This window comes from Hemiscyllium ocellatum, chromosome 39 (genome assembly GCF_020745735.1).
Source record: "Hemiscyllium ocellatum isolate sHemOce1 chromosome 39, sHemOce1.pat.X.cur, whole genome shotgun sequence".
NCBI classification, from domain to species: Eukaryota; Metazoa; Chordata; class Chondrichthyes; order Orectolobiformes; family Hemiscylliidae; genus Hemiscyllium; species Hemiscyllium ocellatum.
In genome coordinates this window covers 12,120,077-12,144,664 of record NC_083439.1, presented here as the reverse complement: position 1 = coordinate 12,144,664, position 24,588 = coordinate 12,120,077, and the positions used below count along the sequence as shown (strand labels likewise).

Below are 24,588 nucleotides of genomic sequence, written 5' to 3'. Positions count from 1 at the left end.
ATTGTTTGTGTGCAATGTATATAGTATTCAAATGTTTGCTTTGTGGAAGCCATGGTGACAGATATAGTGATTTATATGAAGGATTCATTTTATTTGGCTAGAAGTACAGAGGTTTCTTGACATATTGGCCTTCTCAATGTATTGGATCAGGAATATTTTCCCCATGGATGTAAAACAATCAAGTCACAACATACTTAGGACAGAACTTGATCTTCAACTCAATGACAACAAATTAAAAAGCATTTTTTGAACTCTAGATGAAATGAAGTCTTCTACGCATTAGGTTTTAAATAATTTTCTAGAAATATCTTCAAATACAACTTTGATTGCACTCAGTACAAAAGGCTGAACATCAATAAATCACATTATATGAAAGATTAGAATCAAGCAGTAGTATCCAATGTTGTTTGTTGAATCAATTTGAATTCAGGTCAGGCAAATACTGTACATCAGACTATTTTAGAGCTTGTAATTGCTCGTCTTTGGGAGTTTTTAATTCGTGTTATACTGTGAGGACATTATCCTTTTCCGCACTAAATAATAAATGTTACATTGCATACTGTTGACAGAAGCAATGCAATTAACCTTAATTTAAAACACAAGTACAGTGCTGTCATCAGTTAGGTACATACTCTCATTTCCGTCCAGTGTAAAGTAAAGCAGGGTTGATACATTACATTGTTGACTTTAATTATATTTCATTCCTGGACAACACAGGTGTAGTTAACTACTTATGAACGCAGATTCAATTGCAATATTAGGAGAGACCTGATAATTTGATGGCTGTATAAGATTAGAATAAAAACAAAATGTAAAGCTTAACGAAGTAAACACGGACCAATATAAAGGATGGCTCTGCAAGCTGTCATGTACTCAGTCATACAGCATGGAAACAGACCCTTCAGTCCAAACGGTCTATGCTGACCATAATCCCAAACTAAACGAGTCCCACCTGTCTGCGCTTGGCCCATACCCCTCCCAACATTTCATATTTATAAACATTGTAACTGGACCCAAATCTACCACTTCCTCAGGAAGTTCATTCTACACATGATGAAAAAAAAATTGCCCCTCATGTCTTTTTTAAATTCTCCTTCTCTCTCCTTAAAAAAAAATGCTCCTTAATCTTGAAAACCCCCATCCTCGGGAAAATGCCATTCACATTATCTACACCTCTTGGGATTTTAGATCTCCAGTGAAAAAAGTCCCAGTCTACCCTGCCTCTTCTTTTCACTCAAACCCTCCATTCCCAGCAACATCCTGGTAATTCTCTTCTGAACCCTCGCCAGGGCGACTAGAACTTGCTGTAGTGCAATCGTCTATTATGATAGTGATATTTGTTTAATTAATATGGTCAACTAAGCAAAATCAGAAAATGCTAGATATATTTGGTCAGCATTTTAAAAAGATGGAATACTTTGTAGGTTGACACTGAGCTTTGAATGTTGTACATTGCCTTATTTTCTATTCTTAAAAAGGTGATTTTATTTCCCAGTTATATCAAATGCTTCATCAGAATGCATCATTTCCGATGACAGAAAATAATTAAGCCACCAGTAATTCATGGCCAATTGCATCAGAAACAACACAGCACAAATTAAAAATTGGCTAGTAAATTACTATAATAATTACACAATTTATGCTGTCAAGGGTTAAGTCACTAAGAGCAGCATTAAAATGTCATTTGTCAAATAGTATGAGATTTAAAGAAAAACGGGAAAGCTCTTCAATTACATGATTTTGAGCTTAAACAGGAAACACTCTGGTTCATGGTAAAATACACAAATCAGCACATAAGGTTAATGACAAAGGATATTAAAAATTCAGCCAGCCATGTAGGACTGTGTTAACAGTACTCAAAGATCACAAAGCTCAGTGACCTGTCTCCCGCTTTCCGAAAATGAACATAAGCGGGGCAGAGGGTGAACAAGAAAACAAGGTTTCACATTTTACAAGGCATCAGGTTAAATTGCAGCATAACTGAACCTTTACGTTCACAAACTTAGAAAGTTAAGTTTGCAGTATGTCACAAAAAAATTGAGAACCTGCGTATTTCGCATGGTCTTAGAATGGAAAGAATAGGCACCTTTAGGAGAACATCAGGCTGAACTTTACCAGAAATCAGCTGTGTCAATTTTAGAGAGTTTCACAGAATTTTCTTTCCAGACCTTAACGTGTTTTCTCAAATAATCTCCCCATTCTCACCTCATTGCCTGTGCACCACACCTCTATGATGCCCCATTTGCTGTATTCTCCCATTCCCCATAGATGGCACCTCCCAGATGGCATTAGTGCCATCTTTGACACATCTAGGGCAAATGATAGCTACCCTGTGCAGTTCCTACGGACTGCCAGATTGATGGCAGGGGATGGATGCTGTTACTGTCCATGGAACAGGATGGTGATGTTCAAGATAAAGTGCTGGAGGAGCAAGCAGATGTTGCCAAATTACTGTTCTGGACTTTCATGTTGGAAATTGTTGCCATCCAATTTCTACTTGCGGATGAGGAGAATAAAAACTGTGCACCAATGGGGTGAAACAATCTAACATTTTATGACATGAATGCATGCAAAAAGGCCCTTCGCTACACATAGTGGAAATCTCATCTTGCCATTCAATACTTGACTTTCTATTTTGTCCCTGGATGTCAGGAATCTCCAGACATCAGATCTCATGCAATTCATCCAACTTTTTCACCAACACCCAAGTTGTTCAGCGGTTAGCGAGACTCTGCCCATTATATTTCTCAGGATTTTAAGAATGAAAATTGGCTCCTCCATTACTTGAATTATGGAGAACACAGGTGTTAATATTTAAAAATTAAAGCACACTAGTGTGCAGTCTGCAATCACATCTCTAAACAGGGTGATCACAAAATATCCAGACGCTGCTAGAAAATGAGAAGGTATTACTGGTCATGATTAAGCTCACACTTGAGGGGAGACCGACATTAAAATTAAAATCACAGGTGATCATGAGACAAATCCGCTCTTGGGTTTTAATGAAATCCACAGTTACAGATTCGGTCCACTTAATCACGGATCATTTATACAGCATTTTGCTCTCTGCATTTGTAGAATTACAAGTCAACCATTACGAACTAGTGCTATTTGAAATGGTGAATGAACGATACATTGCAAGAATATATATGGAATTTTACAAACAGTTTGTAGTACCAAAAAATAAAACTTAGGAATTTATGTCAAATCACTTGCATTATTCACCCAGGTTTAGTCAAAACAGACTCTGAGCTATAATCGCATTTTCCATTGTCAGTTATTGCTCACGTATTTAAGGTACAATAATGTGAATTCATCTCGAATTTTTTTTTTGCAACCATAATAAGTCTGTGAAAGCAGTTTGAAATACCTAATTATCTCTGCAAATTACATAAAACAAAATCCATCACTAATTACGAAAAAGAAAATGTTCCCCTCTTTGGCAGATTCAGTTAAACCTTCTTATTTCACTTTTTCATCTGGTCCAAAACTTGGGAAGCATATGCCAACAGGAACTAATCTTGTTATCATAGCACACACATTTCTGACAATTACAGACCTGATTAGGAGGAATTAATCTCTTCATGAAGACATTGCAGTAGTTTTTCACTACATTTCGCCAATATCAGACAGTATCCCATGGGGCATTTGGAAACCAACATTTGCATGCATAATTATCTTCATGACTTAGCTAATATAGGCTGACCCACTACCAAATTTATTTTTTTCCTCAACCACTGTATTTTTATGCAAATGTAGTCCTCAAAACACAATTTTAGGTTGTGGCGTTATTTATGACACAGGAGGCTATTTGGCTTAATATCAATTGGACAGTTTTAAAGACTGGCATTTACACAATTTGTGTTTGTCAGGAAGACTAAAAAGTTTTACATATGTTCTGTGTTACTTTGGGCACCACTACAGCAAGTTAAGTACTTCATAGCCATTTTGCTTGCAGGGGAGGTGATGGCCTGGTGGTACTTTTGCTGGACTATCAATCCAGAAACTTAATCAATGTTCTGGGGACACAGATTTGAATACCACCATGCCAATGGAATCAGAATGCAATAAAATATCTGGAATGAAAAAAATCTAATGATGACCATGGAATCACTGCCCATTATCAGAAAAAATATCCTCATCTGCTCTGCTCTACTGCAAAGTCCTCCTTACTAACATCTAGAGGTTAGTGTCAAAACTGGGAGAGTTGCCTCTCAAGCTAGTGAAGCAAAAGCCTGACACTGTTGTACTCTCAGAATCATATCTTAAAGAAAATGTCTCAGGCTACACTTTTAATCCCTGGGTATGTCCTGTCCCACCTGCAGGACAGACCCAACAGAAGTAGCAGCATAGTGGTAGGCAGTCAGGATGAAATTGCACTGGGAATCCTCAACAGTGATTCCAGACTCCATTAAGTCCCATGTCATCAGGTTAAACACGAGGAACATCCTACTGATTACCATGCATTGGCCTCCATCAGATGATGCATCAATACTCCTCCATTTTGGAGGAAACACTGAGGGTGGGAGGTTGCAGAATTTACTCGACATAGGGGGATTTCAATGTCCACCGGCAGTACTGATAGAGTTGGTCAGGGCATGCTTCATCACTGACCTTCCTCCCATGATTGCAATGTCCAGCACTGTGCGCAACTCATCAGGTACTGAAGCAGTTCATGTTCAAATGTAACAAGGCCTGGACAATATCCAGGCTCGAGCTGACAAGTAACAAATGCCAGGCAAAGACCATCTCCACTAAGAGACAATCTATTGCAAACCCTCGACATTCAATTGTGTTACCATTGCTGAACCAGAACTATCAATATCCCGGCAGTTACCATTGGCCAGAAACTCAACTGGATTTGCCACATGAATAGTGAACAACGCAAGCACACCTGAGGTTAGGAGTACTGCAGACAGTAACTCCCCTCACACCTCAAAATCTACTATTTACAAGGCATGGAATATTCCCCACCTACCTGGATGAGTGCTGTTTCAACATTTAAGCAGCATGACAACTTCCAGGACAATGCAGCTGGATTGGCTGGCATCATATCCATAAACAAACTCTCTTTACCAAAATCCTTATGATCAGCAGCATTGACAACGTGCACAGCTGCAATTCACCAAAAGTTCTTCAGCAACACCTTCCATACTCATAACCACTTCTATTTAAAAGCCCAAGGGCAGCAGATACAAAGGAACACCAGCAATTTCCTCTCAAAGTCACTCACCACCCTGACTTAGAAATATTGCTGTTCTTCCACTGTTGCTGGGTCAATATCTTGGAATTCCCTCCCTGGTGGCATTGAGAGTCTACCTACAGGGCATGAACTGCAGCAGTTCAAGAAGAAAGCTCACCACCACTGTCTCATGGACAACTAAGGACAGGTAATAAATGCTGGCCAGCCAGCAACACCCTAACCCCATGAGTAAATTTTAAAAAAAACAAACTGTGAGATTACATTTTAATGAAATGATTAATTTGCCTGATCCTGAAGGCAATGGTTGAGCAAATAATGTTGATGACAATGCAGAACACCCCCTTCAGAAATCTATCCAAAAGTAAACGGGTACATTCGGCCTTAGTTTACCTGCCTCAAGAATAAAACTTCTGACAGTCCTCATCACTTAATAATCTACAAAATAAAATTATGTAGATTATGAGCTCAAATTGTAGACTGTATTCTGACCTCACATAAATGCAATACACATACAGATTAACTTAAGAAAAAGAAACTTTGAAATTGTTTCTGGAGCACAATATGTTAGATTTTTGATTTGGAAGGGAGTCAAGGATTATTGGCAAACAGGCAAGTGGAGTTAAGGCCATAGATAAGCAGGTTGACATGGAGTCAGATGTACAGCTAGGAAACAGATCCTTTGGTCCAACCCGTCCATGCCGACTAGATATCCCAACCTAATCTAGTCCCACCTGCCAGCACTTGGCCCATATCCCTCAACTCTTCCTATTCATATACCCATCCAGATGCCTTTTAAATGTTGCAATTGTACTAGCCTCCACCACTTCCTCTGGCATCTCATTCCATACAGGCACCACTCTCTGCATGAACAACCCCATAGGTCTCTCTTTTATAGCTTCCCCTCTCACCTTAAACCTATGCCCTCGTTCTGAACTCCCCCCACCCCAAGGAAAAGACTGGATCTATTTATCCTATCCATACCCTTCATGATTTTATCAACCTCTGAGGTCACCTCTCAGCCTTCGACACTCCAGGGAAAACAGCCTGAGCCTATTCAGCCTCAAGTTTCACAACATCCTCCCGATAGGAAGGAGACCAGATCTGTATGCAACATTCCAGAAGTGGTTGAACCAATGTCCTGTACAGCTGCAACATGACCTCCCAACTCCTCTACTCAATACTCTGACCAATAAAGGAAAGTATACCAAACCCCTCTTCACTATCATATCGACCTGCGACTCCACTTTCAAGGAGCTATGAATCTGCACTCCAAGGTCTTTGTTCAGCCACACTCCCTCAGACCTTACCGTTAAGGTATGATGCTGCTAAGATTTGCTTTCCCAAAATGCAGCACCTCGCATTTATCAAAATTTAACACCATCTGCCAGTCCTCAGCCCACTGGCCCACCTGATCAAAATCCTATTGTAATCTGAGGTAACCTTCTTTGCTGTCCACTACACCTCTAATTTTGATGTCATCTGTAAACTTACTAACTGTACCTATGTTTATATTCGGATAATTTATATAAAAACGAAAAATGGTGGACCCAGCACCAAAGCTGTGGCACACCATTCGTTACAGGCCTCCAGTCTGAAAAACCTTTCACCACCACTCTGCGTCTTCTACCTTCGAGCCAGTACTGCATCCAAATGGCTAGTGCCCATCGTATTCCATGAGACCTAACCTTGCTAACACGTCTCTCAAGAGGAACCTTGTCGAATGCTTCCCAATGTTCTAACCTAGCTCCTATTTCATTGGATTTTACAGTCAATAAACCCAAGTGACTACACTGCATTTTGATTCAGGCTATACTGAAGCTCAAAAATTACACACATTACACATTAACTTCAGCTATACTCTAAGGAGCAGGAGAGTCGATGTTTCGGGCATGAGCCCTTCTTCAGGCTCATGCCCAAAACGTCGATTCTCCTGTTCCTTGGATGCTGCCTGACCTGCTGCGCTTTTCCAGCAACACATTTGCAGCTCTGATCTCCAGCATCTGCAGTTCCAACTTTCTCCTCAGCTATACTCTACACAAATAAACATTACACAAACATTGCCCATTGAAACCATTACATCATTCACACAGACAATGGTTCCACAGCATTTTATGTTATGTAAAGAAAAGCAACATTATACATAATTTCAATTTGGATGCCAAATTAATCAATTATCAACTGTGTATGAAATGCTACATTAAAGTTTTGCTGGTGAATCAGTGTGTAAGCAAATAAATGTAGCACACTCATTTAAACCACATATTCAAGAAGATCCCACCTCACACCTGTGCTGGATTAACTAATCTCAGTCAGGACAGTACATGAGGTATACTTGTTTTTGGAAAGAAAAAAATTCTTATCATCATTAAATACAGAGCAGCTGGTAAAACAAAATGGTAGATGTAATAAGTTATGACCTTGTATGCTATTCAATGTTATTTTACTGATGATTTAAACATTTCAAGAAGGCTTTCTTAAGCCACCATTTTAAAAGCAAATATTTATATAAACTCTAATGTAATACAAACAAAGTAACTGCGTACATAAGGTTCACTGAACCATCAACATCACCCATGCAAATAGTGGCTGGCTGCAAGAGAGAAAAATCAATGGGAGGGGCACCACTTCTGAAAGACAGACTTGCATTCTGATAGTGCCTTTCATGTACTGTGTACATCAAAATTGCTGCAAAACCAAAGTAACCTTTTGAAGTAAAGGCAAAAGACAAGGCTCCACTACCAGCAAATTAGATAAATTACCAGTTATGTCAGCTGAGACACACATGTTGCCTAGGATACTGGGAGGATTGAAATATTAAACTAGATTTATATACTCAAATCCATAGTACAGCAAATTCAAAGCTGAATCAGCTATATAAAAATCCAATCTGAGACATCATTGGGCAGGTTGCTTTGTCATTAATGCAGTGTCCCACCCTGCAGCCAAGAGTAAACACAATTCAAAACATCTGAACCACATCCATAAATGGTTTCATACAATACTCAAGAGGTTTTTCTGGCTGTCCAGTTGTATTAAACACCACTACTGCTATTGTACTGCAGAATGTTCATCATTCTTCTGAATTTCAAGTCTAATTAAAAATAAAATTTAAGAATCTCTCTGAAGTATTTCACTGAAACAAACTGCTACACTAGCTTTCAAACTAACCCAACTCAAATTTCCTTCACAACTCTCCGTAGTTACAGATTTTCATTCAAAATAAAAAGAAAATGTAAAAGATTATCATAATTCTTTGGAGAGTGGAGGATTGAAGTTCCTGAGCCCGATATGCAAGTTGAATCCATCCAACATATCCAATCCACCAAAGCCTCTCCTGTTAGCCTTTACTAAGTAAATGTGGACTATGTTGGCCTAACTACATGCCAATGGTAGCCTCAATATACTCTTTCTCAAACAGTCAACTGTATGGTTAATCCCTTCATGGTCTTGTTGCTCTTTATTTCTAAGTTTCTCCTTTCCTACAACACTTCAAGAGTTCTCATCTCTTGCTCATGCTCCAGTGCCTTTGCTTCACCATCAGAAGCATGACTTCAACTTTTCAGCTCTATTCTCTGGATATCCCCTCTCTAACTTCTCCACATTTAAAGAACATTACTAAAATTGATTTCTTTGTCAGAGTTTTAGTCAAGATCTTAAAATTGCTTTGACTTGGAGTCATTTCTAGAAATAGCCTAAAGAAAGTTGAGTGAAACAGGTAAACTCAACAAAACAGCAATTGCTTTCAAAAAATGATACAGCATGAAGTTGCAGCTACAATTTGCCACATTAAGTTCCTTACGTTAGTCTTCTGTGAGAGGAATATATTAAATGAAGGTTAGGTACTTTGGCCAAGGAAGGGAAGAACATTGGAAAACTGCGGGAGCCTACGGTTCTCACATTTTGCATACAAAATCGCATCTAGTATCCCATTTACTTTATAGCATTGACTGTGATAACAGCATCAATGTTCCAACCTTCCTTGGGAGTGATTTAAGGACAAAATATTAAATTCAATTATTGTGTTGAATTTACACATTTAATTTCAATACAGTATGACAGTTCATACTGTATAGTTTTTACATTGCTCATCTGTCAAAATAAGCATTTGTAAGATTACAAGAAACCATATAACAAGGTACTTATGGTGTGAAAACATAGGTTGATAAAGTATGGGTTAGATTGATAAAACTCCTGTGTCAGAGTCCAAAGAATGAGAATGAACATGTAAACAGGACTGTTACACCAGTGCCATGTTGGGTGTGCTGCACTGTTAAAAGTACCACACTTCAGATGAAATGCTGAGCTAACGTTCCTGCCCTCTGTGGAAGATTGCTTGGTGCTATGCAAAAGTTTGCACTGTGGCTGGCATAACTATCAAGCTATTCCATCACAGCAACAAATCATTCATCTAATTGCAGGTTAAGAAATCTTGCTATGCAATAAATACCTCTGAGTATTTGCTGCCATTTGCTTTCTTTTGTTGAGTTAATAATCCAAAGGGCAATAAGCCCTGGTGTAAGTATACCATTAATAAGATATTTCAGTTTCCCATTTCAATTTAAGGGAAGTTTCTTAAACAGCATCTTCAATTGTCTATTTTTTTGTTGAGTAATTTTGTCTCTGTCTCTACAACACACATTTCTTTAAACATACATAATATAAAATTTAAAAGCTGAAGCATCCACAAAGTTTAAAAAAAAACCACCCAGGATTAAACCTATGATGATCTAATTGACAACAAAGCCCAGAACAGATAACACCAGTGAGAGAATTTGCATCAGACAACAGGCCAAATGGATTACTTCTACATCAAATGTATCAAAATTAAAAAGATCAGATATAAAATTGAGTAAAACATAATTTGGAATTCAATTCATAGCTGCAGAGTTTAAAATTAAAATTGAGTGACAAAGCAAAAGAGAGATACATGCTATGAGTGCCACAAATCTGAAATAAAAATCAACAATGCTGGCCAGATAAAGGCAATTTCTCCTGCTGTGTATGTGCAACATTTATGTTTTCACTAAGATCTAGAAATAGATCATATTCAACACTGAAAAACCCTGAATTACATATTTCTCCACCAAAATGCCAATGATCCTCAAAAATGTAAAACCAAAGTCCCTCACATAAACATGAATCATTACAACATTGAACTCTGCCCTGGAGCAGAGCTGAAATTAGAGCAGTTGAGATGCTGAGTCACTGTCATAACAGATTTCTACAAACAGACAGTCAACCATGGTTACAGAATTCTTGAATCATACAGCATGGAAACAAACCATTCAGTCTAACTAGTGTATGACGACCATAATCCCAAACGAAACTAGTCCCACCTCCTTGTGCTGGGCCCACATCCCTGCAAACAATTCTTATTCGTGTACATATCCAAGTGCCTTTTAAATATTGTAACTGTACCTGTGTCCAACACTTCCTTTGGAAATTCATTCCATTTACAAACCATTGTGTGAAAAAAAATCTCTCATAAAAATATGGCCCCTAGTCTTAATCTTCCACCATAGGGAAAATACACCTATCAATCATCTTATCTGTACCCCTCGATTTTATAAACCTCTAAGATCACCCCTCAACCTCCCAACACTGCATTAAAACAAAGTCCCAGTCTATCGCGTTTCTCCTTATAACTCAAACTATCTGTGCTTGGCAACATCATGGTAAATCACTTGTGAATCCTCTCCAGCTTAATTATATCCTTCCTGTAAACAGGGCAACCATAACTGGACACAGTACTCCAGAAGACACTCACAAATGTCCTGGACAACTCCAACACGATTTCCCAACTCCTATATTCAAAGGTTTGAGCAACGAAGGCAAGCATGCGAAGGTGGACAGAACCCTCAGCCATCCTTGCAAGAGGATTTGCAGTAGGGTTAAAATCAACGAGGTAAAAACAATGAGTGCAGATGCTGGAAACCAGATTCTGGATTAGTGGTGCTGGAAGAGCACAGCAGTTCAGGCAGCATCCAAAGTGCAGCGAAATCGACGTTTCGGGCAAAAGCCCTTCATCAGGAATAAAGGCAGTGAGCCTGAAATGTGGAGAGATAAGCTAGAGGAGGGTGGGGGTGGGGAGAAAGTAGCATAGAGTACAATGGGTGAGTGGGGGAGGGGATGAAGGTAATAGGTCAGGGAGGAGAGGGTGAAGTGGATAGGTGGAAAAGGAGCTAGGCAGGTAGGACAAGTCTGGACAAGTCATGGGGACAGTGCTGAGCTGGAAGTTTGGAACTAGGGTGAGGTGGGGGAAGGGGAAATGAGGAAACTGATGAAGTCCACATTGATGCCCTGGGGTTGAAGTGTTCCGAGGCGGAAGATGAGGCGTTCTTCTTCCAGGTGTCTGGTGGTGAGGGACCGGCGGTAAAGGAAGCCCAGGACCTCCATGTCCTCAGCAGAGTGGGAGGGGGAGTTGAAATGTTGGGCCACGGGGCGGTGTGGTTGATTGGTGAGGGTGTCCCGGAGATGTTCCCAAAAGCGCTCTGCTAGGAGGCGCCCAGTCTCCCCAATGTAGAGGAGACCGCATCGGGAGCAACGGAAACAATAGGTCTGACCCATCATCTGCACTTCTGCCTTACTCCTTTCCTTCCCTTGCACAATAGCGATAGAGTTCCCCTGTACATCCAAAAGTTTGTAAGCCACCATTTCCCTCACCTTCATCGGGGTGCCACAACAAGGTACATGTGCATATTACATCGGTGAGTGCTGGACACATTAAAACACAAAAGATGGATAAATTCCCAGGACCTGATCAGGTGTACTTAGAATGTTATGGGAAGCGATTGCTGGGCCCCTTGTTGAGATATTTGAATCATCCATAATCAAAGTGTGGTGCCGGAACACTGCAGTTCAGCTAACGTGATGCCACTATTTAAGAAAAGTGGTAAGAAAAAGCCAGGGAACTATAGACCAGTGAGCCTGACATCAGTGGTGGGCAAGTTGTTGGAGGAACTTCTGAGGGACAAGATTTACATATATTAGGAAGGGCAGGGACTGATTAGGGATAGTCAACATGACTCTGTGCATGGGAAAGTGTGTCTGAAGAACTTGATTGTATTATTTTAAGTAACAAAGAGGATTGATGAGGGCAGAGTGGTGGATGTGATCGATATGGACTGATAGTAAGGCATTCAACAAGGTTCCACATGGTACAAGATTACATCACATGGAATACAGGGAGATCTAGCCATTTGGATATAGAACTGGCTTGAAGACAGAAAACAGAGGGTGGTAGTGCAGGTTGCTTTTCAGAATGGAGGCCTGTAATCAGCAGTGCGCCACAAAGATCTGTGCCTGGTCCACTGCTTTTCACCATTTATATAAATGATTCAAATGTGAACATAGGAAGCGTAGTTAGTAAGTTTGCAGATGACACCAAAATTGGAGGTGCAGCGGACAGCGAAGAAGGCTACTTCAGATTACAGTGGGACCTTAAGCAGATGGGCCAATTGGCAGAGGAGTGGCTGATGGAGTTTAACTTAGAAAAATCTGTGGTGCTGTATTGAGGAAAGGCAAATCAGGGCAGGACTTACACATTTAAGGGTATTGGTCTTGGGGTGTGATGCAGAACAAAGAAACTTTGGAGTGCAGGTTCATAGTTCCTCAAAAGTGGAGTCCCAGATGGACAGGATAGTGAAGGCAGCATTGTATGCTTGCAATTGTTGGTCAGTGCATTGAATACTGGAGTGGGAGGTCATGTTGCAGCTGTCCAGGACATTGGTAAGGCCACTTTTGGAATACAATGTCCAATTCTGGTCTGCTTGCTATAGCAAGAATGTTATGAAAGTTGGAAAAAGTTCAAAAGGATATTGTCAGGGTTAGAGGGTTTGAACTATAGGGAAAGGCTGAATAGGCTACGGGATTTTCCCTGGAATGCCAGAGGCTGAGGGGTGACCTTATAGAGGTTTATAAAATCATGAAGGGCACAGGTTGGGTCAATAAAGTCTTTTTCGCCCCCCCCCAGGGTGGGAGGACTCCAAAACTAGAGGGCATAGATTAAGGTGAGAGGGAAACGATTTAAAAAGGACCTAAGGAGCAACTTTTTTTTAAACACAGAGGGTGATGAGTGTATGGAATGGGAGGAAACCGGAGCATCCGGAGGAAACCCACGCAGACACGGGGAGAACGTGCAAACTCCACACAGTCGGGAATTGAACTCGGGTCTCAAGCGCTGTGAGGCAGCAGTGCCAACCACTGTGCCACCGTGCCGCCCACCGTGTGCGCGTTTTTGAGAACAGTAGTTTGACCAGCTGCATTGCTCCTGGAAATATTCATCTGCTTAAAACATATAGAAAAGTTAGGTTCTGGACTACTAATGTTTTGAGGGGGTTTGGCATGGTCCATAACAATTCACCTCCCCTCCTTCATTAGCACTCTGCAGGGACCATTCCCTCGACGTTACCATCATCCATTCCTCCTCTATTCCCAACACCAATCTACACCCCGTTGGCACCTTCCCATACAATCACAGAAGGCATACCATCTGCCCATTCATCTACTCTTTCCTCACTACCCAAGTAACTTCTAGGCAAAGCAGCAATTTACCTGTACTTCATTCAATGTCATTTACTACACTCACTGTTCACAGTGAAGTCTCCTCTATACTGAGGAAACAAGATGCAGACTGGGTGACACCTTTGCAGAATAGCTACTTTCTATCTACAAAAATGACCCTGAACTTCCAGTTACCTGCCATTTCAATAGACCGCTGTGTTCCTACTTCATCATATCTGTTGTAGGCCTGCTGCAAGTGTTTCAACAAGCCTCAGCGGAAGCTCAAAGAACAGCACCTCTATTTTCACTTGGGGATCCAGCAGCCAGTAGGGCTCAGCATCGAGTTCAATAATTTTAAAACCAGATTCTGTCCTTCCATTTTTGAGGCTCTCCTCCCCACCAACCCAGCATTTATTGCTCATCTTTAAATGCCCAGAAGGACCGAGTCAACTTTATTACTGAGAGTCTTGAGTCACATGTAGGGAAGACTAGGTAAATACAACAGTTATCTTTCCTAAAAGAATACTGTAACTCATAACTTAGTTTATTTTATGAAATAAAGGACAGCTACAGCCCACATAAGCGGAGGTAGTCACAAAGGGGAGAGAGCAGACTGGAGTTTGTACTGAATTATGAAATGCAATAAGTAGTTGTCAAAGACAGAATGACTCTCTGCCAAATCTCGCACTTATTTTTCTTTAGAAGTTGCCTATTTCTTCAGCATTTGCGATGCATACCCCTTCATGGGCATATGGCATATCTTTCCAGCTGTGTTCAACATTACAGATTAACCAAAAACACAGACTGCACTGGTTCAAGGAGGCAGCTGACCATAACTACTTTCCCTAATTGCATAGGTAAAGTGCAATAGATACTAGCATTGGTATTTACACACACACACACTATATGATTAAATAAAATTAGCATTGCAAAAATAATAGTGGCCTCAATTTTTTAAATCTGTATAATTGAAGAAGTTTTGTTCAAGTCAAAATTTCACCCAATGCCTCACTAGTATGCAAGGATACAAAACCACTAAATTGTCTTTTCTTCAAAAATCGCCTTTTTTTCCCACATTTTGTGCACCAATTATGAACAGTCACATGCTGTCACTGTAACCTCAAATATAGTTGATACAGCCTTTAAGTGTTAGTGCAAAGATTCACAAAGGTAATGAGTAAAGGTGGATCATTTACACAGGTTGGAGAGGTGAAAAGGAATTTCCCTTTAGGGTGTAGGTTTGATATCCAGGTGTTTCATTACCTGGCTAGGTAACATCATCAGTGGCCACCTCCAAGTGAAGCGAAACTGTTGTCTCTTGCTTTCTATTGATATGTTTGGCCTGGATGGGGTTCCTGAGGTTTGTGGTGATGTCACTTCCTGTTTGTTTTCTGAGGGGTTGATAGATGGTATCTAGATCTGTGTGTTTGTTTATGACGTTGTGATTGGAGTGCCAGGCCTCTATGAATTCTCTGGCATGTCTTTCCTAAGCCTGTCCCAGGATAGATGTGTTGTCCCAATCGAAATGGTGTTTTTTTTCCTCCGTGTGTAGGGCTACGAGGGAGAGAGGGTCGTGTCTTTTTGTGGCAGTCTGCCACAAACACTATGTAGGACAAACAGGAAGAAAGTTAGCCACCAGGATACACGAACACCAGCTAGCCACAAAAAGGCACGACCCCCTCTCCCTTGTAGCCCTACACATGGAGGGAAAAAAAACACCATTTGGACTGGGACAACACATCTATCCTGGGACAGGCTAAGCAAAGACATGCCAGAGAATTCCTAGAGGCCTGGCACTCCAATCACAACGCCATAAACAAAAACACAGATCTAGATGCCATCTATCAACCCCTCGGAAAACGAACAGGAAATGACATCACCACAAACCCCAGGAACCCCATCCAGGACAAACATAAATAGAAAGCAAGAGACAACAGCTTCGCTTCACTTGGAAGTTGCCACAGATGTTACCTAGCCAGGTAATGAAACATCTGGATACCAAAACTACAGCTTAGCGAGCAAACCTACACCCTAAACCTCAACCTTCACAAACCTTGCAGGAATTTCCTTCTCAGCCAAGAGAAAATTGTAAGTAACATATACATTTTATTACATATATACACATGTAGAATATATATGAATCAGTTGCATGAGCACTGATGGAGGAATAAGATTTCCAATTTGCTTCATACAAAAAAAAAAGCAGGAATTTGGGGAACTTGATAAAGGATTTTTCTTGTATCAATGACAAACAAATGCCCAATTATAGTGTGAAAGGTCAAAACCTTTAGCCACATAGTTCTCATTAAACTTATAAGCAAATGGAACTGAAGGATTTAGAAAGGAAGTCACTTGTTGAGTCTGATAATAATGCAAGGTCTGGAATTTAAGACAATAGACTGCTTCTTACAAATGAACAGATGTGCCTTGTTTTGACTAAGTCTATTTCTAAAAAGAAATGGAATGTTTAACACAAAGGAACTGCATTATTTTGGATGAAGTTTGAGGATGTATTGAGGGGTTATCATGTGATGGGTTTGAATTAACTGGAAGTGCTTTTTGTTTATCCATAGGAAATGATGGTTGTATTAGGTGAACACAACAAAGTCTATAACCAACAAACATACACAAAAAATGTTAAAATCATTTCAGTACATGCATAGTGCTGTGCCATGGTTCAACTCCAAAGAGAACAAGTAACTGAGCTACAGGCTAGGGAAAGTGGAGAACTTTTTTTTCCCAAAAAAAAACAAAGTCATTGTTCCATAGTTTCCAAAAAAAACGTCACTGCCCATCATCTGTGAAGCATTTATATCAAAAGTACTTTACACCTGACCAAAAGACAGAGCTGCATGAATAAACCTGTTAACTTCCCTAAGCATATTATCCTCAACATTGGCTCAGTCGTGAACAGCACTATGTTGAAAGAATTCAGTACAGGAGCTTTATTTATGGACAAATCTAAACCAGATGGTTTATATTTTTCAAATATTCAATTTTAATCCAAGCAGATTTCTTTCAAATATTTTAAAGAAAAGCTTTATTTTTTAAGAAATCAAAAAATCTATCCAGTAGTCACAAGTTTCAGTCAGTCAGTCTCACAATAATCATCCACATTAATTGAAATCAAAAAGTGGAGCTGTATAAATCCAAAGAGCAGAATTTGTTTATGTTTTTGAAATAAATGTTGGCTGGACAATTTGAATATTAAGAAGAAATCATTTGCATTATGACTTCGTAAAGTAGCATTACATAAGAACAACTGTAATTTGATTAATTTTTTAAAAAATAGATCAGCTGAAAGGCTTGGAGAAAACATTGTATTACAAAAATGTTTATATAGAACAAAAAAACAAGTATGTCAAAATGATTTCAAAAACCAGAGATTTGCATCAGCCTGTTTTGTCAAGGGGAGGAGAATATAATGGATTTTTCCACTTTACTTTTTAAAGAAAATCTAAGAAATGCATAAGAAACAAAATCCAAATTGATTTACTAAGTTCACATTTGTTTAATTAAAAAGGATGGCACCAGAAACAGCTATTAAAAGGCAGTTTTGAATAAAAGAGGCTTTGTCCAATATCAATAGCTGATTTTATATCTTTAATAATCCAAGTGGTATGAGTCAGGAAAGCTCCTCCACGCCACAAGAAACTAATGCCCTCCCTTCCTGCTCTCATCTGCCACAGCCTAACTATTAACATTTCAAACTCAAATTTCAAATCAACTAGTTAACTATTAATCTGTGCTTTTTAAATGCCAGATATACCTTTTTAACTATAAAATAGCTAAGCTTACACAGCCTATTCAGCCTCTCCCTATTGCTCAAATTCTCCCATGCTGGCAACACCCTTATAAATCTTTCCTGAACCCTTTCAGGTTTCACAATATCTTTCCGATAGGAAGATCAGAATTGCATGCTATATTCCAAAAGTGGCCTAATCAACGTTCTGTACAGCCGCAACATGACCTCCCAACTCCTTTACTCAATACTCTGACCAATAACACAAAGCATACCAAATGCCTTCTTCACTATCTTATCCTCCTGCGACTCTACTTTCGAGGAACGATGAACCTGCACTCCAAGGTCTTTTTGTTCAGCAATACTTTGGATTCTCCTTAACTCTATTTGCCAAAGCTATCTCATGTCTCCTTTATGCCCTCCTGATTTCCCTCTTAAATAGACTCCTACTGCCTTAATATTCTAAGGATTCTCTCAACCTCTCTTGCCTATACCAGACATATGCTTCCATCTTTTTCTAAACCAAAACCTCAATTTCTCTAGTCATCCAGCATTCCCTTTCACCCTAACAAGGCTATACTGTCTCTGGACTTTCATTATCTCATTTCTGAAGGCTTCCCATTTTCCAGCTGTTCTTTTTACCTGTGAACATTTGCCCCCAATCAGCTTTTGAAAGTTCTTGCTTAATAGCATCAAAATTAGCCTTCCTTCAATTTAGAACTTCAACTTTTAGATCCGGTCTCTCCTTTTCCATCACTATTTTAAAACTAATAGAATTATGGTCACTGGCCCCAAAGTGTTCCCTCACCAGCATCTCAGTCACCTGCCCTGCTTTATTTCCCAAGGAGTAGGTCACGCTTTGCACCTTCTCTAGTAGGTACATCCACATACTGAATCAGAAAAGTTTCAAAGTTTCTTGTATACACTTAAATTCCTCTCCATCTAAACCCTTCACGCTATGGCAGTCCCAGTTTATGTTTGGAAAGTTAAAACCCCTATCATAACCACCCTATTATTCTTATAGAGAACTGAAATCTCCTTACAAATTTGTTTCTCAGTTTCCCATTGACTATTAGGAGGGTCTATAATACAATCCCAATAAGGTGACCATCCCTTTCCTATTTCTCAGTTCCACCCAAATAACTTGTTGTGGTTCTGTTTGCCGAGCTGGGAATTTGTGTTGCAGACGTTTCGTCCCCTTTCTAGGTGACATCCTCAGTGCTTGGGAGCCTCCTGTGAAGCGTTTCTGTGATCTTTTCTCCGGCATTTATAGTAGTCGTCAGTTCCAGCGGTCGGTATATTGGGTCCAGGTCGATGTGCTTATTGACTGAATCTGTGGATGAGTGCCACGCCTCTAGGAATTCCCTGGCTGTTCTCTGTTTGGCTTGTCCTATAATAGTAGTGTTGTCCCAATCGAATTCATGTTGCTTGTCATCTGCGTGTGCAGCTACTAAGGATAGCTGGTCATGTTGTTTCATGGCTAGTTGGTGTTCATGGAAACACAGAAATAGAGAACACACTCCGGATCATCAACGCCACACTCACAGGAATCCGATTCACTAGAGGAAGGACAACCAACTCCCATTCCTAGACGTGATGGTACAGAGAACACAAAAGGTATACAAAGCCACACACACAAACCAAGTCCTGAACTATGAAAGCAACCACCCCAACACACACAAAAGAAGTTGCATCAAAACACTATTCAAACGGGCCACAACACACTGCAGTACACCAGAACTGCAAAAAGAGGAAGAACACCTGTACAATGTATTCGCCAAAAATGGATACCCTCGCAATTTCATCAACAGATGCCTAAGGGAAAGACAACGGAACGAGGACATGTCGCAACCCAAAGGACTAGCCACACGACCATACATCAAGAGCATTTCCGAACTGACAGCCAGACTGCTGCGACCACTAGGAATCATAACAGCACACAAACCAACAGCCACTCTCAGACAACAACTCACCAGAACAAAGGACCCAGCATGAGCAAAACCAATGTAGTGTACAAAATCCCATGCAAGGACTGCACAAAACACTACATAGGACAAACAGGAAGACAGCTAACGATCCGCATCCATGAACACCAACTAGCCACGAAATGACATGACCAGCTATCCTTCGTAGCCACACACGCAGATGACAAGCAACATAAATTCGACTGGGACAACACTGTTATTATAGGACAAGCCAAACAGAGAACAGCCAGGGAATTCCTAGAGGCATGGCACTCATCCACAGATTCAATCAATAAGCACACCGACCACTGCAAAGGACAGCTGAAACTGACAACCGGAAGCGGCAGATTCAAACCACTACAAATGACGGAGGAAAGTTCACAGAAGCACTTCACAGGAGGCTCCCAAGCACGGAGGATGTCACCTAGACAGGGGACGAAATGTCTGCAACACAAATTCCCAGCTCGGCGAACAGAACCACAACAACGAGCACCCGAGCTACAAATCTTCTCTCATACTTTGAACCCAAATAACTTGCCTGGATGAATATCCTCCCTCAGTACAGCTTCAATGCTATCCCTTATCAAAAACACCACTCCCCCTCCTCTTGACCCCTTTCACCCCAACCTATTTAGCCTTTGTTCATAAAGCAATTCCTCCATACTAGGTATCATCCCAGTAAACTGTCTCTGGCAGGGTGAGCTTGCAAATTTATTACAAAATTGGCTTAACGACAGGAGACAAAGTGGTGGTGGAGGGTTGTTTATTGGACTGGAGGCCTGTTACCTGCAGTGTTCCACAGGGATTGGTGCTAGGTCCACTTTTTGTCATTTATATAAAATGATTTAGATGAGAACATAGAAGGCATAGTTAGTAAGTTTGCCGATGGCACCAAAATTGATGATATTGCAGACAGTGAAGATGAGAAAGGAGGTCTTGATAAATTGGGTCAATGGGCTGAGGAGTCGCAGATGGAGTTTAATTTGGATAAGTGTGAGGTATCGCATTTTGGTAAGAACAAACAAATGCAGCACTTATACAATGAAAAGTAGGGCCTTGGGTAGTATTGCAGAGCAGAGATCTAGGGGTTCAGGTACCTAATTTTTTGAAGTTAGCATCACATCTCTATGACTCTACATAGACAAGATGGTTAAGGCATTTAGCACACTTGCCTTCATTGCCCAAACCTTTGAGCACAGAAGTTGGGGCATCATGTTGTGTTGTACAGGACATTGGTGAGACCGCTTCTGGAATACCGTGTGCAGTTCTGGTCACCCTGTTATAGGAAGGATATTATTAAGCTGAAGGGGGTTCAGAAAGTACTTACCAGGATGTTGCCAGGAACAGTGTTTAAGTTATAAGGAGAAGCTGGATAGGCTGGGACTTTTTTCCCCTTGAGCATAGGAGGTTGAGGAGTGACCTTATGCATGCTTATAAAATCATGAGGGGTATAGATAAGGTGAATGGCGGGTGGCTTTTCCCTGGGATGGGGATTTCAAGACTAGGGCATATTTTTAAGGTGATGGTGAGGAGAAAGATTTTAAAAAACAAAAGATGAGGGACAATTTTTTTTAAACATAAAAAGTATTGTGGGTGTGGGATGAACTTCCAGAGGAAGTGATGGAGGAGGATACAGTTCCAATATTTAAAAGACATTTGGATAAGTTCATGAATTAGAAAGGTTTGGTCCAAAAGCAGGCAGGTGGGACTGGTTTAGATTGGGATTACAGTTGGTGCGGACTTGTTGGACTGAAGGGTCTGTTTCCATATTATATGACTTTATAATTGCCTCCAATGAAATGATATCTTTCCTTAAATGAAGGGTTCAAAACTGTTCAGAGTACTCCAGAAATGATCTCATCAGCACCAGTACAAGAGAAATAATTTTTAGAAAAAAATGTGGAGTGCAATAATTGAAAATGACTTCCAATCAACTTAGCATCTGTGTGCAAAATTTCCACAAAAATTGAAAACATTGAAGCGATTGATAAGTTAATGTTAAAATAGAAGTTTGGGAAAAACTCAGCAGGTCTGGGGGGAGAGACAAAGTTAACGTTTCAAGTCCAATAACTTTACTTTGGATGTATAAGAGAAAAAAACATGCACCTAAGAGTCTTCAAAATGGCATTGTACACTACTATTTGAATTCAAAATGCAGATAACAAGATTAAATATCAGCTGTCAAATCAACAGAAAACTGATTCAAATCCATATCACAAATGTTGAGAACCAGACACAAACTGAAGTCCTAGAATCTGAATTACAAGACGAATATGAAAGCGGCTAAACAGTCAACTTGACAAAAAAAGAAAATGATTCACTTCTATCAATTCTTCCAACACCCAAGCAAAAACAATTTGTTTGAGCAAAAATGTTGGAAAGACTCAGCAGGTAAAGACAACAGTTCTGATGAAGAGTTATAGCTGCAATATTAACATTCTTCACTTTCTAAAGATGTTAACTAACCTGCTAACAGCCACATTTTCTGTTTTTGTTTCATCATTCTTACATTTGCACTATTTTACATATTGTTACAATCAAGTTTGAATAAAATTCATTGTTTAGTTAATAACTACACATCATATTGCTATCCTCAGTAATACATGTATCTCTTTCCTGTCCACTAAGTGCTGCAAAGCAATTCGTTTACTTACTCTTTGGTCAGCAGTGGGCATGACTTCAGCAAGAATCGTGAGAGTGCGTTATCCTGGAAAGTCAGCTCTGGAGGAGCAGTCGGACTCTTAAGATTGAGACATCTTACAATGATGTATAGCACTGCAGCGACTGCAGCCAGCTTCATCCCATCAAACATTGCTGGCATTTCAGGCGCAATCCTTACACCCTCAGAGTCTGCCATTGTTGCCTACAAGTATTTAAAAAGATAAAATTGATTAAGTATAAATGTCATTAAAACGAAAGCTCGTTGCTGTGGAGGTCATGAGGCTTTAACTACGACAAACTTGTCCAACTCAAACCAGCTCAGTCGATTCCAAAACCGCCACAGAAAGGGAGTTGGTGGAAATACAGAAGAAATGGGAAAATATACAGTTGACTAATATTAATGTCAAGAACACATTGGGAGAGGAGTTGGGCAAGCACAAACATGGATCTACAATGCAGTTAGACTAAAATGTTCACGTTCCATTATGCATGCAGTATGTCTGTTGTGAAAAAGTGCACATGCAATCTGTTTGTTTGTAACCTTAGAAAGAATGGGAGATGGGGGAAGGTTTGCAGAGTCCTTTATACATCATATGCAGTTGTAGTAAATGATAGTGGACAACTAAAAAAACTGAAATGGAGCAAGCTCCATCCACAATGAGGGGAGATGCCAAGTACTTTACTGCAAAATATATGCCCTTGGTCAGGCATCCATCTTCAGCAGAGATCCATCTAGGACTCCTCCCAAAGTCCCCAGCTTTACATTCATTCCACATGATGTCAAGAAAAGACAAGATATTGGATACTGAAAAGGCTTTGGACAGTGACAATGCTCTGGAAATATTACCTAAGATTTATAGTATAGAAATAGCCATGCCCTTAGCCAAGCTATTCCTGTTCCTTTACAACACAGACAAGGTAAAAATTGTCTGGGTATGTACTAAAGGCTGGACAAATCCAACCCAGCCAATTATTTGCTTGTCTACCCTCGTCCATCTACAAGATGAGAGATCAACAGTACTATCAAATGCACTTGCAAAGGAGTCATCTAATCAACACTGCTCACTTTGGGTCACTGAACTCAGTATAGTCTTGGTCTAAACACAGACGAAACAGCTGAACACCATAGAAGCAAGTGACCAGTCTTTAGAGCAAAGCAGCATTTGACCTGTAGAACATCAAAAAGCTCGAGCAAACTGAAATCAATGAGAATCATGCCAAAAGTCTACATTTGTGCTGGCTATGTCTCCAACCAATAAAGGAAATTGTGGTAGAGTCAGAGAGATGTACAGCATGGAAACAGACCCTTTGGTCCAACGTGTCCATGCTGACCAGATATCCCAATCTGACTTAGTCCCACTTGCCAACATCCCTCTAAACCTTTCCTCTTCCACATGCTTTATAAATGTTGTAACTGTACGTGCCTCCACCACTTCCTCTGGCAGCTCATTCCATATATGCACCAGCTTCTGCTTGAAAAAGTTACCCCTCAGATCTCTTAAATCTTTCCCCTCTCGCATTAAATCTGCGCCCTCGAGTTTTGGCCCGAGGTAAAAGCCCTTGACTATTCACCCTTTGTCCCTCATGATTTTATAAACCTCCATAAGATCACCCCTCAGCCTCTAATGCTCCAAGGAAAAAGTTCTAGCCTACTAACCTCTTCCTAAAACTCAAGTTCCGGCAACATCCTTGTAAATCTCTTCTGCACCTTCTCAATCACCCCTATAGAAGGCTGACATGGTGGCTCAATGATTAGCACTGCTACATCACAGCACCAGGTGGAGCTGGATTTCATTCCAGCCTCGGGCAACCATCTCTGTGGAGTTTCCACAATCTCCCAGTGTCTGTGTGGATTTCCTCCAGGTGCTCTGGTTTCCTTCCACAGTTCAAACCTGTGCAAGTTAGGTAGTTTGGCCATGCTAAATTGCCCATAGTGTTTAGGGATGTGTAAGTCAGAAGCATTAGTCGGGATAATGTAGGCGAGTGGTTCTGGTTGTGTTACTCTTCAGAGGGTTGGTGTGGACTTGTTGGGCCAAATGGCCTGTTTCCATACTGTAGGGATTCTATGATTCTATCTCAGTTTCAGGCCATCATTGCAGGGGTTCCTCAGAGTAGACATTTCTAAGTACCCTGCTCCAAGATATTATTACATACATCTGGAGCAGGCGAGTCCAGGCCTCCTGGCCCAGTAGTAAGGGCATTATCATTGCATCACAAAGGTCCTTCTTGAATTCCTCAGTATACTAGACATCTCAGATACTGATGCAGTGTATGTCAATATGCCGCAAGATCTGAACGATATCCAGGCTTGGGTGATAAGTGGCAAGTAATATTCAGATCATACAAGTGCCAAAAAAACCCACCTCCAACAATGGAGAATTTAACCATTATTTGACATTCAATTGGATTGCTTTTGTTAAATCTCCCACTATCAACATCCTAGGGGTTACCATTGACCAGAAAGCGAACAAAAACAGCTATCAATTGAATGTCAAATAATGGTTAAATTCTCCCTT

At 40.3% G+C, this 24,588-nt stretch overlaps 1 protein-coding gene across 2 annotated transcripts in view; it reads right to left on the bottom strand.

The window, feature by feature from the left end:
• LOC132834429 (monoacylglycerol lipase ABHD2-like) overlaps positions 1-24,588 on the bottom strand; it is a 104,133-nt gene that overhangs the window by 63,123 nt on the left and 16,422 nt on the right. For both annotated transcript variants that reach the window (XM_060853366.1, XM_060853367.1), the window contains exon 2: positions 22,066-22,274. In XM_060853366.1, the coding sequence (XP_060709349.1) occupies positions 22,066-22,268 (203 nt within the window). In that variant the 5' untranslated portion in view covers positions 22,269-22,274. The remainder of the gene's footprint in view (positions 1-22,065; positions 22,275-24,588) is intronic.